This window comes from Malaya genurostris, chromosome 2 (genome assembly GCF_030247185.1).
Source record: "Malaya genurostris strain Urasoe2022 chromosome 2, Malgen_1.1, whole genome shotgun sequence".
Classification (NCBI taxonomy): Eukaryota; Metazoa; Arthropoda; class Insecta; order Diptera; family Culicidae; genus Malaya; species Malaya genurostris.
The window spans coordinates 107,416,806-107,429,727 of record NC_080571.1 but is presented as its reverse complement, the minus strand read 5'-3'; the positions used below and the strand labels follow the sequence as shown (position 1 = coordinate 107,429,727).

General features: G+C 37.4%; 1 protein-coding gene across 1 annotated transcript in view; it reads left to right on the top strand.

The window, feature by feature from the left end:
* LOC131429961 (putative uncharacterized protein DDB_G0291608) overlaps positions 1-6,314 on the top strand; it is a 41,620-nt gene extending 35,306 nt beyond the window's left edge. The window contains exons 2-3 of the mRNA XM_058594505.1: positions 3,772-4,049; positions 4,104-6,314. Coding sequence (XP_058450488.1) covers positions 3,772-4,049; positions 4,104-5,721 — 1,896 coding nt within the window. The 3' untranslated portion in view covers positions 5,722-6,314. The remainder of the gene's footprint in view (positions 1-3,771; positions 4,050-4,103) is intronic.
* Positions 6,315-12,922: the final 6,608 nt, after the last annotated feature.

The window sequence follows — 12,922 nt, the reverse complement described above, 5'->3', positions numbered from 1 at the left end:
AAAAAAAATATTTAAAAATACAAATTTGTTATCGTTACGACCGATCTACAAATTTTGCCGGATCCGTCATACCAATATTTTCATAAACAGCAAGCTCAGTCAATGTTATTACTCAAACTTAAATTCAAACGAAAGGCATTAAGGAATACGAACAAATTAGATTTCTTCGAGATGGGTTAATCGATTTACTCAAACTTAAACTGAAATGAAAGGTCTTACGGAATTCTAGAAATATGTCCGAATCCGACTAATCAATAAACAATTCGTTGAAGAATATCATAGTTATTGGGTCAGAATTCGTAAAATCGTTTAGAGAAAATGACTATTTTTTCAAATATTGATAATTTTATCAATGTTTCTTTCGGCAAATTATTTAAGTAACTAAATAGTTTATCAACATTAGAACGAAAAATTCAGTTATTTCTTTTGACTCAGAACATGTTGAATGGAATACCTTTGATAATATGTAAACAATTTCTTGAAAGTTATAAAGTCGTTTGTTAGAAATTTTCCATCTAAGAATGTGTTTTTATAATATAGGAGTTACCAGGGCTGAACAGAACACTTTTTTGAAATTGAAAAAAAATATCCATTACAACTAGGTTTTTAACCAAGTTCAACCTTCAATTACAATGCCCATTGTGTAATTTAGATATACAATGGGTGCCATATCTCGAGGTACCTTAATGAGCGCCAAGAAAATGATGCCATGTTCGAGTGGTTTTTCTGTTGGTTTCAACCTTTCCTGCTCACCGGAAATATAGGTACTGTCTTGACGCCCTGCCGTACCGAATAGTTTATGGTGAAACTGACTTTTGAATTGTTTGGATACATATAATGAACGATTTGCTTAAAGTTTTAGGAAATCTAGTTTTGATAAGTGATATGAAATAGAATAGAAATATAGTTATCAATATTTAGTTATTTTTCTTATCCACTTTAGCCCCCCACACACAATCACTGGATTCAACACGAAATAAATTTTCGAAAACAGTAATCAGACCGTCGTTCAGGAATCATAACAAATTGGCTCAAATGGCACGTTCCCCTTGATATTTGGAGATTTGTGCCTTGCCATCAGTTTGTTTTTAGCATCATTTTCCCGATATATAAGAGGGAAGGATTGAATGGAAATGGTGACTAGGAGGATGGGGAAAGTTGACGACACAAAAACACAAAAAAGCATAAGTAAATTTTCATTTTAGATGCTAAGGTCTTCAATTTGAGTTTCGACCGTGAATCATTCGAACTGAGTGCTTTTAAAGCTGCCTGACTGTCGGAACAAAAATAAATTCGTTTACCACAGATCCTCTGCTGAAGTGCCGATTGTATTCCACACAGAATCGCGTCGATTTCTGCTTCGAACACAGTACAGTATTTACCAAGTGAATGAGACTGCTGTAGCCTCATTTCACGACAGTAGACACCAGCACCAGCACGACCATTCAACAGAGAACCGTCCGTATAACAAGCTATGTGTTCATCATGTTGTCGTTCCAAATAACCAGTCAACCATCCCTCACGAATAGGATAGCTCACATTGAATGTTTTGAAAAGAAAACTGCATGTGAGAGTTAGGTACTAGGAGCGAGTAAATACTCATCCCAGGTAACCATTTGAGACCACAAGCGAGTGTGGCTAGTAGCATAGGGTTACTATTCCAAAGCCCTGTAACCTTAAGACGGTATGCACAAGATAATGCTTCTTGTTTTAGGAACACGTGTAATGGTTTAATGCACAGTAGCGCCTCTAGAGCAGCAGTAGGAGTTGTCGTGAATGCTCCTGTCATCGCCATTAGGACCCTCCTTTGGAGAATATTTAGCTATAACTGAACTATCTCAACTTCTCCTTTCTGCCACCATACAAGACATCCATATGCTAAAATTGGTCTAACAATAGTTGTGTAGATCCAATGAATGTATCTGGGTTTGAGTCCCCATGATTTTCCAAAAGCTCGTCTGCATTAGCCGAAAGCCATGCAAGCTCTTTTAAACCTGAAGTCAATGTGAGCAGACCAATTCAGTTTTTAATCAAGAACAACCCCGACGTATTTTACGATGAGTGAAAAGCACCATTGATGTTTTGCCCGGATTTACAGATAATCCTACCTAATAACACCATTGTTGAGTGATCGCAGGGCTTGCTGCCTTAAATCAAAGAGAGTGGTAATCAGAGATGCCAGATTTTTTCATAGGAAATCTAAAATGATGTTAAAAGATGTTATTCCGAAACATTATGGATGTAGAACGGTAGATTCAATGAGCAATAATTCATTCCATCTGTCTGTTATGGTTTCTGTTGGAACAGAAAGGTTAAATTCCACAAAAGTAATGTAACGTCAAGACTTTGCTTCTCGTCACTGCATTCAAACACTAATAGATTGTTAATACGACCAAAACTTTTTTTTGCTTCTTGAAAAATCCGTGTTAAATTTAGAAAATCTGTATCAAATCTATGTTCTGTATGCGTATGTAAAAATCTGTATAATACAGATAAATCTGTATAAATGGTGGTAATGCTTATACCGGTCATCAATATATGATAATTGTCGGCAAAACCATAAGTCGGAAATCCAAGGTTATTAAGTTTCCTCAACAAACCATCAGCGACTAGGTTCCATAAAAGTGGGGATAGTACACCACCTTGAGGACACCCACCGACATCTAGCTTTGTAATCTCTGCTTGCCGAAGCGATGAACAAAGAAGTCGATTGCTAAGCATTGTGTGTATCCAGTAAGGGAAAAACCCAAGATATTCCGTTCACGACTGCATTGTTTAACCTCCTGCAGTCATTCAGCACTCGGCACGAAAATACATCTTGACTTAGTAGTTCCTTTTTTTGTGGCCTTTTACGACATAGAACAGGAAACCAGTGCATCAATTCTTGGTAGAAAATAATTCCGCCGGATGCCACACGGCTTACTTGTTTTGTGAACTTATGCCAACGGTACAGGTGGCCCGTAGCATTATTCTTAGCCAGTTGGGAAACCGCTACCGACACTACACGGCTATCTAGGCTGCTCAGAAAGGGAAGTTGACATTGATGGACAACTTCCATGGATGACCGAGCAGCCGACCGTTAAAAATTTCAAGTCAAAAATTCCGGATGAGGCCCACTTTTTATCCACTTTAGCGCCCACAGGCAATCACTGGGATTCAACACGAAATAAATTTTCTCAAACAATAACCAGACCTTCGTTACGACGCACAGAAATCAAACATGCTCAAAAAATCAGAAAACTAAAATGACTCAGCTTCATCTAGCTAACTGACATATGTATGTCACATGAGAACGCGCTTACAAATTCAATTCATGAATTCGATTATAGAGGATTTAAACCTTGTTTTGATTATTACCTTTTAAACTCAGGAAAGCTATCAGACTATATTCGGAAAATGATGAAATTGGATTAAGAACAATAGTCTGCTGATTCATTTTAACGAAGAACAATGCTGTACTCTGTATGCAAAAGGGAAAAAAAACACCATTCTACTTTACCGATTGCAAGAAATCATGACTACCCTCTTATGTAACCGACTATAAATACACATCATAGCTTGACGATTACAGATCAATGATAAATAATTCAGTACATCCTAAATAACTTCTCTTCAGAAAATAACAGATTTCTTGACATAGTAAATTTCACCAAGAGAATAAACAAATATCTCACGAAGCAATACAGGTAGCACCGGATTTCACGTTATCTTCCCAACCCAAAATTCCTAACATAAAACATATACCACAGACTAATCCAATTTATTTTACAGTTTACGGTGGTAGTGTCACTTGTGACACTGCAAGCTTCGGCCTCAAGCGAGAAGAAACCCGAGAAACGACCAACCAAAAAAGCGAGCTCGGCGAAGCCAACAAAAACACCTAAATCCATTATCGACGAATTCACCGGCCTACCTCCGGACGATATCGACTTCATCAAAGAGCTGGATCGACAGTTCAACGAACATGGTAATAAGATCCGTATCAAGATCCAGCAAGAGAACAGTACCGGTACGAAGAGCACTAAGCGTACCATAGACGGTGATCTAGGGTAAGATTCAATCTAATCTGAAGCGGTATACCAATTATACACTTTTCTTTTCAGATACGGGCACTACAGTAACCAGCCCGACAGAGGGTATCATTTTTCTAAGCCGAAATTTATGCTTTACCCCTATGCCCATCACAATGGCCCTGTGAAAGCCACGCACGCTAGCGAGGAAACAGTCACCGAGCTTGAAATAACACCGTCGCACAGTTACGAACTGAAACCAATCGAAGAAGTTTATCAAATATATCCAACCGGTTATCAGCAATCTGCACGAGAGCAGCAATACTATCAGCAACACCAGCAGCAGGATACTCCAGTTATTGTTTTAAAAATTCCTGGTCCCACCAAATATGCACAGCACTTGCAAGCATTACTTCAACAGTACCTGGAAATACGAGCAGCGCAACTGTACAAAGAACTTCAAGAACAAGAATTTCATCAACAACAGCAAGCTATTCAGTTACAGCAGCAACAATTAATTCAACAGCAGCAACAGTACTATCACCATCATCAATCGCAGCCTCAGAACGAACATCAAACACAACACGTACAGGCAGTGAAGTACAGCCAACCGGATCCCTATCAACCAACGCAAGAAGTATATGTGCCAGTATACAAACCCAGACCGCATGCTCCAGTCCACGGTCACTACTACGAATCGTCCAAACACCGACCAACCCAACCATCGTATCGAAAACCTGTTGTCGTTCCAACCCACGTTGCCTATCATAGCTCTCCAGAACCTGAGCACCAAGCGTATCAATACGAAACCTATCATCAACACCAGCAATCGCAAGAATCTCCGCAGCACCAAGCTCAAGTTCAGTACCAGTACTTGCAACAACAACAACCTCCAAGCGCTCCAGAAGAGCAGCACCAAGAATATGTGTATCAAAAACCTGTAATCAATTTCGTTACTCCCGTACCGGAACATGACGACCATCACGAAAACTACCAACCTCCTGCGAAGTACCAAAATTTTGCCCAATACCACGCCCACCACCAACCTGCACATCAGGAAGCCGAGGAGTATCTACCAGAACCGAAACTGGTCGAAAATTATCCCAGCGATAAACACACACGAGTTGTCTACAAATCTCAAACACTGAAAGCTCACCTACACCATACATCTCACGAGCAGGAAGAGTACACCCAGTCTCATGCCCACCAACAAGAACAGTCGGAGGAACCCGAACAACAACAGTACATCTATCAAGCTATCTATTCCGGACAAACTCTAGAAGATAAATCATTCATCGAACCCGTAACTCCTGAGGCAATCAACGACTTGCACAGTCACGCTTCCTCCCCTGTACCGGATGTTGAACCACAGTACAACGAAGAAGCCGTCGTAACAATTACGCAGAAACCCAAACGTGTCTACAACTATCATGCGAGCACTTCTCGAGCACAGGCCGGTCATCGGATGCATGCGACCAGATCTGCCAGCAACAAAAATGACCCGTCCAGCAACGGTGGCAGTAGTAGCTCGAGCAACAACGAATCCAACACTAAAGAAAGTACATCGTCGAAGGCCTCCAACAAACGGGATGCTCCCTACACGGAAGAGCAATTCAAAAAGATCAACAAAATGGTACACCGAATCAAAAAGAAAAGTCAAATCATTTCGACAACCTCCCGAAGTGCAGCGAGTACGAAGAAGAGTCAGTGAGGCCTAAGTCACTGCTGTAGTTAGATTTGTTGTATTTAGTCGGCTGAGATCAGTTCGTAGGATCCTTTATTTAATTCGTTAGTATGTTAATTAAACGAAATAGAACACAAAATCTCTAGTTAAGAATTCGATGGAGTTGTTCCTGCCTAGGATACCGCCATAATGTGATTTTTGGAAACCGTTTTTGTGTTGACTGCAGGCTAGAAATATTGTTGTTGGACAGAACTACAACTTGTTAAATTTCCATGTCGAATGGATTCTACTACTATTCCGAGATTATATCCTACGATTAACCACACTTTATTCTTGTTGGTACATGTTAGGTCAATCGGTAGAGCGATAACATTGTGAATTTTGTATCATAGTCATATGTTTACAAGGCCGACCAAACAAGGTCGACGAAGTGTATTTGTAGATATAGACATAAACAGCTATTCAATAATAACAATAATAAAACGACTAAAAACATTGAAAATGATCTTAATTAACTTCAGTTGATGTCTGAGTGTTTCAAATATGCATAACAATTTTTATACTTCACCGAAATTAACCAAAACATTTCCAGTTTCTTTTTTTTTAGAGTGCTTTGTTTACGTTCGTTCAGTTGGGCCATTTTCAATAATATTCTGATCGAGATGGATGATCCGACTCTGATGGATTGCGCCGATTACAAATACCGAGCATTTTACTCGAGCTCAACCAAAATTTTGTCGGCTGAAACAAATAAAATTTAGCGATCTAAAACAAATAAATTTACTTAACTACTGAAAATATTTGGTTTCATTGTTATAACTATTTGGAGTTCAAATTTTTTCGGTCCGTTTTTTAAGATAAAAAATGTATTTATTTCAAAATTTAAAAAAATAAAGATTAATCAAAGTATCGTCCTTCGCTAGTTACTACTTTTTCACTACTCTCATACAATTTTCAAATTCCAATTGACCAAGGTTGAAGCCAATTTTCGATTTTTACGAAAAAGTAAACCTGCCAGATCATCTGAACAACCAGTAATCAGATGAGCGTTTCCAAATATTTTTTTTAGTGATCCAGGTTTTTTTTTAAGTGATCCAGGTTGAAGCCAATTTTCGATTTTTACGAAAAAAGTAAACCTGCCAGATCGTCTGAATAACCAATAATCAGAAGAAGCAATGTAAGGACAATACGGCGGGTGCGGCAAAATGTCCCACATGAGCGTTTCCAAATATTTTTTCTCACGTCTTTTGCGACTTGAGGCCGAGCGTTGTCATACAGGAGAATAACTTTATCGTGTTTTTGCTTGTATTCCGGCCGATTTTCTCGTAATGACTTGACCTTCGAACCATGAATATTCGTCAGTGCCAGATCGGTTGGATCGCCCTAGTGCGGGTCAACCTTTAACCATGGTAATTGCAGATATGGGCCTTGCCAAAATTATTTTCTCCTAATTTTCCCTATATAAAGATGTTCGGAAGTAGCACGCAGAAGGAACCGAGATGAAACCATCACAAAACATGAAACTTAACAGAGAGCAATATCAAAAATAATTATTAAATCATCACACTTCACATACTCTGTTTCGAATGAAACTTTGCACACGTTTTCAGTATGACAAAACATTTGTTTCGCGCGGATGTAGTGACCAATTCGATTCAAGACTGGTTGTTTAAAAGGGTGGATGTATTTTTGCATGCATTTTTTCAAACTGTGGTAACTCGAAAACTGAAAATGTTTCCCAAATTGTGTCCAAGAAAAATCTGTGCGAAAGTCGGGCACTCTAAAAAAATGTACTTGAAAAAAGTTGATTACTTTTCAAGCATTAGAAAATCAACCATAACACAAAAATTTTAAAGAAATCTTCTCTCTTTAATTTTTTTCAAATAATTTCATTTTAAACCTAAACTTAAAGTCATCATTCTACGCTAATCTGATTAGTGTGAATTGAAAAATGAAAAAGATACAGCTAAAATAATTCACCAACATTTGCAAAACTTCAAGTTTTTTTATGAAAGATTGTTTGTTTAAGGGGGGGTAGGGTCTAAATGATGAAAGAATTCATAATTTTTGCGATTTTTTTTCCAGAATTATCGTTTAACAAAATAAATTCCAATGTTTTGCATGACAAAAAGCATCATTCGAACAGCATTTTGTAATTTTTTCTTGGAAAGATACTGAGAAATAAGTCGGTGAAGAGGTATTTTTGAGGACGCTTTCAAAAAACCATGATTTGCGGTGTCCACTGTATCTCAGCTCAGACTAATCAGAAGTGAACAAATCAAAGAAGCATAGTTAGAGTAGAAGTTTTTCTAGATCCCAACGTTTCTGTTTGATTTTTTTAATTTTTGGTGGTTGTTCAAAGTGAAAACATCGATTTTTCACGAAAAAATTGTAGCTGTAAAACCTCCCAAAAGAAACAAACAACGAAAAGAAAAACGTTGGGGTCTGGTTTTTATATGTAGAAAGTGTGTGCAAAATTTGAACAAAATTGGTGCAGTAGTTTTTGAATGACGATAAACACGGACTTTCAAAACCTACTTTCGAAAAAAACGCGTTTAAAGTTTTTTTGTCTATCAAATCAATGGAAACAATTTATTACTCAAGGAAACTCGTAGGGTCTAATATTTTCAAAAAATCGTGTTCTTTTATAATTTGTTATAATGAAATATTTCAAGAATGTTTTGTCAAGTTTTTAAGTCAATCGAAGCAGAAGACTTGGGCCTGTGCGCCAAGCTCTTGTCTCTTCGCAGTATGAGATAAGCAAAGATAAAGGCTCATAACTTGCTAAGTTTTGTTCCTATAGGCTTGAAATTTTCACATAATATTCTTGAAATATTTTACTATAAGAAAATACAAGGAAAATAATAAATAATAATAAAATAACTTTTATCCTGAATGAAATTACCATATTGTTGATCATTAAAAAGATTGATATGTGTCATTAGTTGTAGTAGGATCACAGATTGTGTCAGGTTGGCAGAAAAACTTTCTGACCCTTTTTGCGGGGTTGGAAATCGAACCCAGGTGGTCGTCATGAAAGGCCTAACCCTTCACGCTATACCCGTCCACCAAAAAGCACTGGTCTTACAAGCTAGTTGTCATATGTTCGAGTCTCGACCTGGAAAGATTCTTAGTGTCAGTAGGGTCATAGCACCAGCCAGGAAAAAATTGACCAAAAACGCAACGAAAGAAAAAAGATGCATAATCAGCTGACCACAAAGCATCTGTAAAACGTGTAAAACGGTCTGCAAACTCGATTCCATGTATTTAGAAACTGAATTGTATTCAAGTTTAAAAGTTTAATATAATCGAAGACTAACAAATCGATTGCATATAGTTTTTATGACTGCACGAAACTCGTTGTACCGTTTCACCCATTTTTTCATGTTATAATATTCAGTTGAAATTTGATCTACAATTCAGAAGCAGATATCATTTATTTCATAAGTCGTATCTCTGGTTAAATTTTATTTCGCATTCCGAAAGGAGGGTGATTCTGGATGATTAAATAAATGTAATGTAATACCAACTGATCTCAATCAACCTCATTGCGGAATGCGAAGAAAGTTTAACCACTTATGAAATAAATTGGGGAAAAACGGGCTAAAATCGCTAGTCCCGTCTATGCGGTAACATTTTCGCGGTTTTCATTACATAATTGCATTCAAATGTAATTTTTGATCAATTTTCCCCGTTAGATACTAGTCATATTTAAAACTACGTTATTTAGGAGTTTGGTACCGCATGGGTACTGGATGTGTGCTAAGTGCAACTATTAACTATTTTCATTTTGTATGTTTCGCTTTCAGCTCATCAGTGCGTCAAGAGTTTATGTTGAGCTGCTAACGCCACCTAACCGTTCAACATAAACCGCTGAGCAGACGTAAAGTTAATGCTATTTACAAATACACTTATCACATCGAAGTGCTATTTCTTTACTTACGTGCCAAAAGAAACAAAACTGGCCGTCACCAGATAGTAGTTATTTAGGGGTTTGGTACCGCATTGGTACCGGATTTGTGCTAAGTTTCTAAAGACGGCTCTACGACTACAACCCGAATCGTTGATATTACGATAATTTTAGCATAAAAAATACTCACTTTGAAAATATTTACTTAGCTTTTTATGAAATTATTAAGCGGCGTTTTTGATCCACTGTGCAATGTTTCTGTACGCTTAGAATCGATTGGGAAATCTTTTGAAACAAAAGGACAATAACCGCATCAGAATCGTAACCCAAAGCTGCGTTTTATTATTATTATTGATCTATTAAGTTACAACATTATTTATTATGTATATATGAGTATTTTGTTTACCTGATATACCTATAACTATTACATGTATATAAATAATTCCAAGGGATATTTAAGATTTTACATTTTCGAAGATCGCATGAGTACAAAGTGCATCATCATTCGAAAACAGTCTAGTATCGATTGTGGTTTCAGAAATTGGAACGAAAGAATGGTATTTATGTGTTCTGCATATTATTTTGATATTCTGATAAACGCTACTCTACACGGTTGTACCTTGTTCGTATTACTGTTGTGGCACGTAACAAAAAGGCATTATCGTGAATGAATCTCGACGTCTCTGCCAAGCCCATTCATATAATTGTTTGGCAGTTAAGATTGGATATTTAACACATGGATCAATAAGTCCCGAGACTAACAATGGAAACAACATATTTTTTGAAAATTTTTTTTATTCATTAACATAATCACCTTTTAGGGTGATACAATGGTTCCAACGTTTTTCCAATTTTTCAATACCATGTTTATAAAAAAAATTATCTTTCGCTTCAAAATAAGCTTCAGTTTCAGCGATGACCTCCTCATTTGAGCCAAATCTTTTTCCCTGGAGCCAGTAGTCACTAGGGGCTAAATCTGGCGAGTATGAGGGGGGAGGGGGAAGCAGATCAAAGCCCAATTCGTTCAATTTCGCCATTGTTTTCATTGTTTTGTTCATTGCTGTTTTTGTTCCATCGAAAGCAATCGCGGCAACCACTTGGAAAAAACCTTTTTCATGCTCAATTTTTCATGAAGGATAGTAAATACACTTCCATATGATATCTGTGTCATCTCAGCAATCTCATGAGCTTCACTTTACGATCTTTCATTATAATTTTTATCACTTCACTCACATTTTCCGGTGTAACGGCATCCACAGGTCTACCCGAGCGTTCCGTCATTTGTGTCGGTACGACCACGTTTAAACTCGGCGAACCACCGACAAATCGTTGCTTTTGATGGACAAGAGTCCGAATAACATTTTTCAATCCATTGTTTCGCTTGCACGGTGTTTTTATCCATTTAAAAACAATGTTTTATCAAAACACGAAACTCGGTTTTTTCCATTTTTTAAACAAACTACAAAACGACTTTACTCCAACCTCGATAACTCAGCTGTTTCTGGTCGGATCGACTTAAAATTTTGACCCGTTTCAAGCAAAGGTTAGTACTCTAGAAAGACGTAGTTACTGGTTTACTTCGAGCGCCATCTCTGCTTTAGTCTCGGGACTTATTGATCCATGTGTTATGTAGTTTGTCCAAATTTTCGCACAGTGTCTGCTGATTCTCTATAACAAAATTTTAAATTGATAAATTGTTGTCTGATTATTACTACGAAATAAGCTTTTAACAGAATCCTGGAGTACTGAAACAATTTTATATTTTGTTTTTTGAGAAAATTTGCTTAAGGTGAAATGTAGCGAGCCGTAATTTGTTCTTGAAATATACAAACGGTCACTGTTTCGTTCCACTGGGATGGTTTTAGAACCGAAAAGTAGTGTTTGTAGCAGAACTTCACAAAGATTCTGAAAAAGCAACTCAAAATTATAAACTTTAGCCAAAACAACCGAAATTTGAAAAAGGTTACAGAAATTTTTCGCATTTTTTATCGTTTGCGCGCTGCTGTTTCGTATTGAGATGGTGTGAGAAATGCACCGTGGCATTATATCGTGAGCAAAAATTGCATATTAAATAATGACTACTGAATGAAATGAATACAAGCCAAGTATTATCGTTCATATAGAATATTTGAAAATATAAAATTTATATAACTTGGTGCCAGTACCAGAATTCAAAAATATATATGTTCATGAAAAATGCATCATTATACTGAATAGAGGATCAGAACATAATATATTTGGAACAATCTCCATGTTATTGTAATAGATAATAAAAAAAACTCGAATAAATATCGTGTAGCAAAACAGTCTTGATATTACGATTATTGTGGAATTCGGCCTTTCTGTTTCAACAGACTTTTTTTTTATTTAAGATATTTTTATTCAGGCCTATTTGCGTACAAGCTTTACGTGGCCGAATTAGCCGATTTTTTGAATAATAAATTTTTTGAAGTGGATCTCGTTGTCACTCTTTTGCTAGGGGGAGAAAAGATTCCATTTCCCTCCTGCGAGGGTTGAGGGGCACTTCGTTCGTGATTCGTCTCGTCATCCATTGTCTCATCGGTTGTATTGTTGTTGGTGTCCGTCTTCGTTTCGTTTTCCTTGTTGATCGTAGTCTTGAGCTCGTTGCTAGTTGCTTTAGATGTGCCTTGCTGTACATTGGTTGCAGTTGCTGGTTGGTTTGATGGTGAGACATGAGTACTGCGCTCACTAGTTTTCGTTGTTGAACGGTTGACCTTGTCTTTGGTTGAAGATGTCTTTTTCGCAGTTTCAGTGCAAGGTTTACCGTAGTGTGCAGGTTATTCACAAAACTGGCATGTAACCAGCTGATTTTCATAGGTAATCAACGTTTTACACGGACGTGTCCCACCTTGATCACAAATGATGTAAGATGGAATTGCCTTACGTAGTTGTATACGCACAACTCGCACGCCATTCCGGATGCCGGGGAAAAAAATCCGCCATACTTCCCTTTCGATGGAAAGGATTACACCCTACTGCGACATATTCTCCCGAACGTACTGATCGGAGGCCTGCGGGGGGAGGTCATGCACGCATACTTCTATGGCATTGTCCACCATGTGCACAGGGATTTTGTATTTAATGTTGTCACACTCAACGCTGTGCACCTCGTTGTTAACCGAAGCGAATGCAAGTGCATCGCTTTCACGTTTAAACATAATGTACACATAGTTAGACGCCTTGTTGAATTGAATCTCACTTACATTATTAGCTTCTAGATGCATTCGTTCTTTAAGTAAGATTTCAATTTAATTTTCTGCTGGTCTAACTTCGCAACGCTTGAAATCTATACAAATT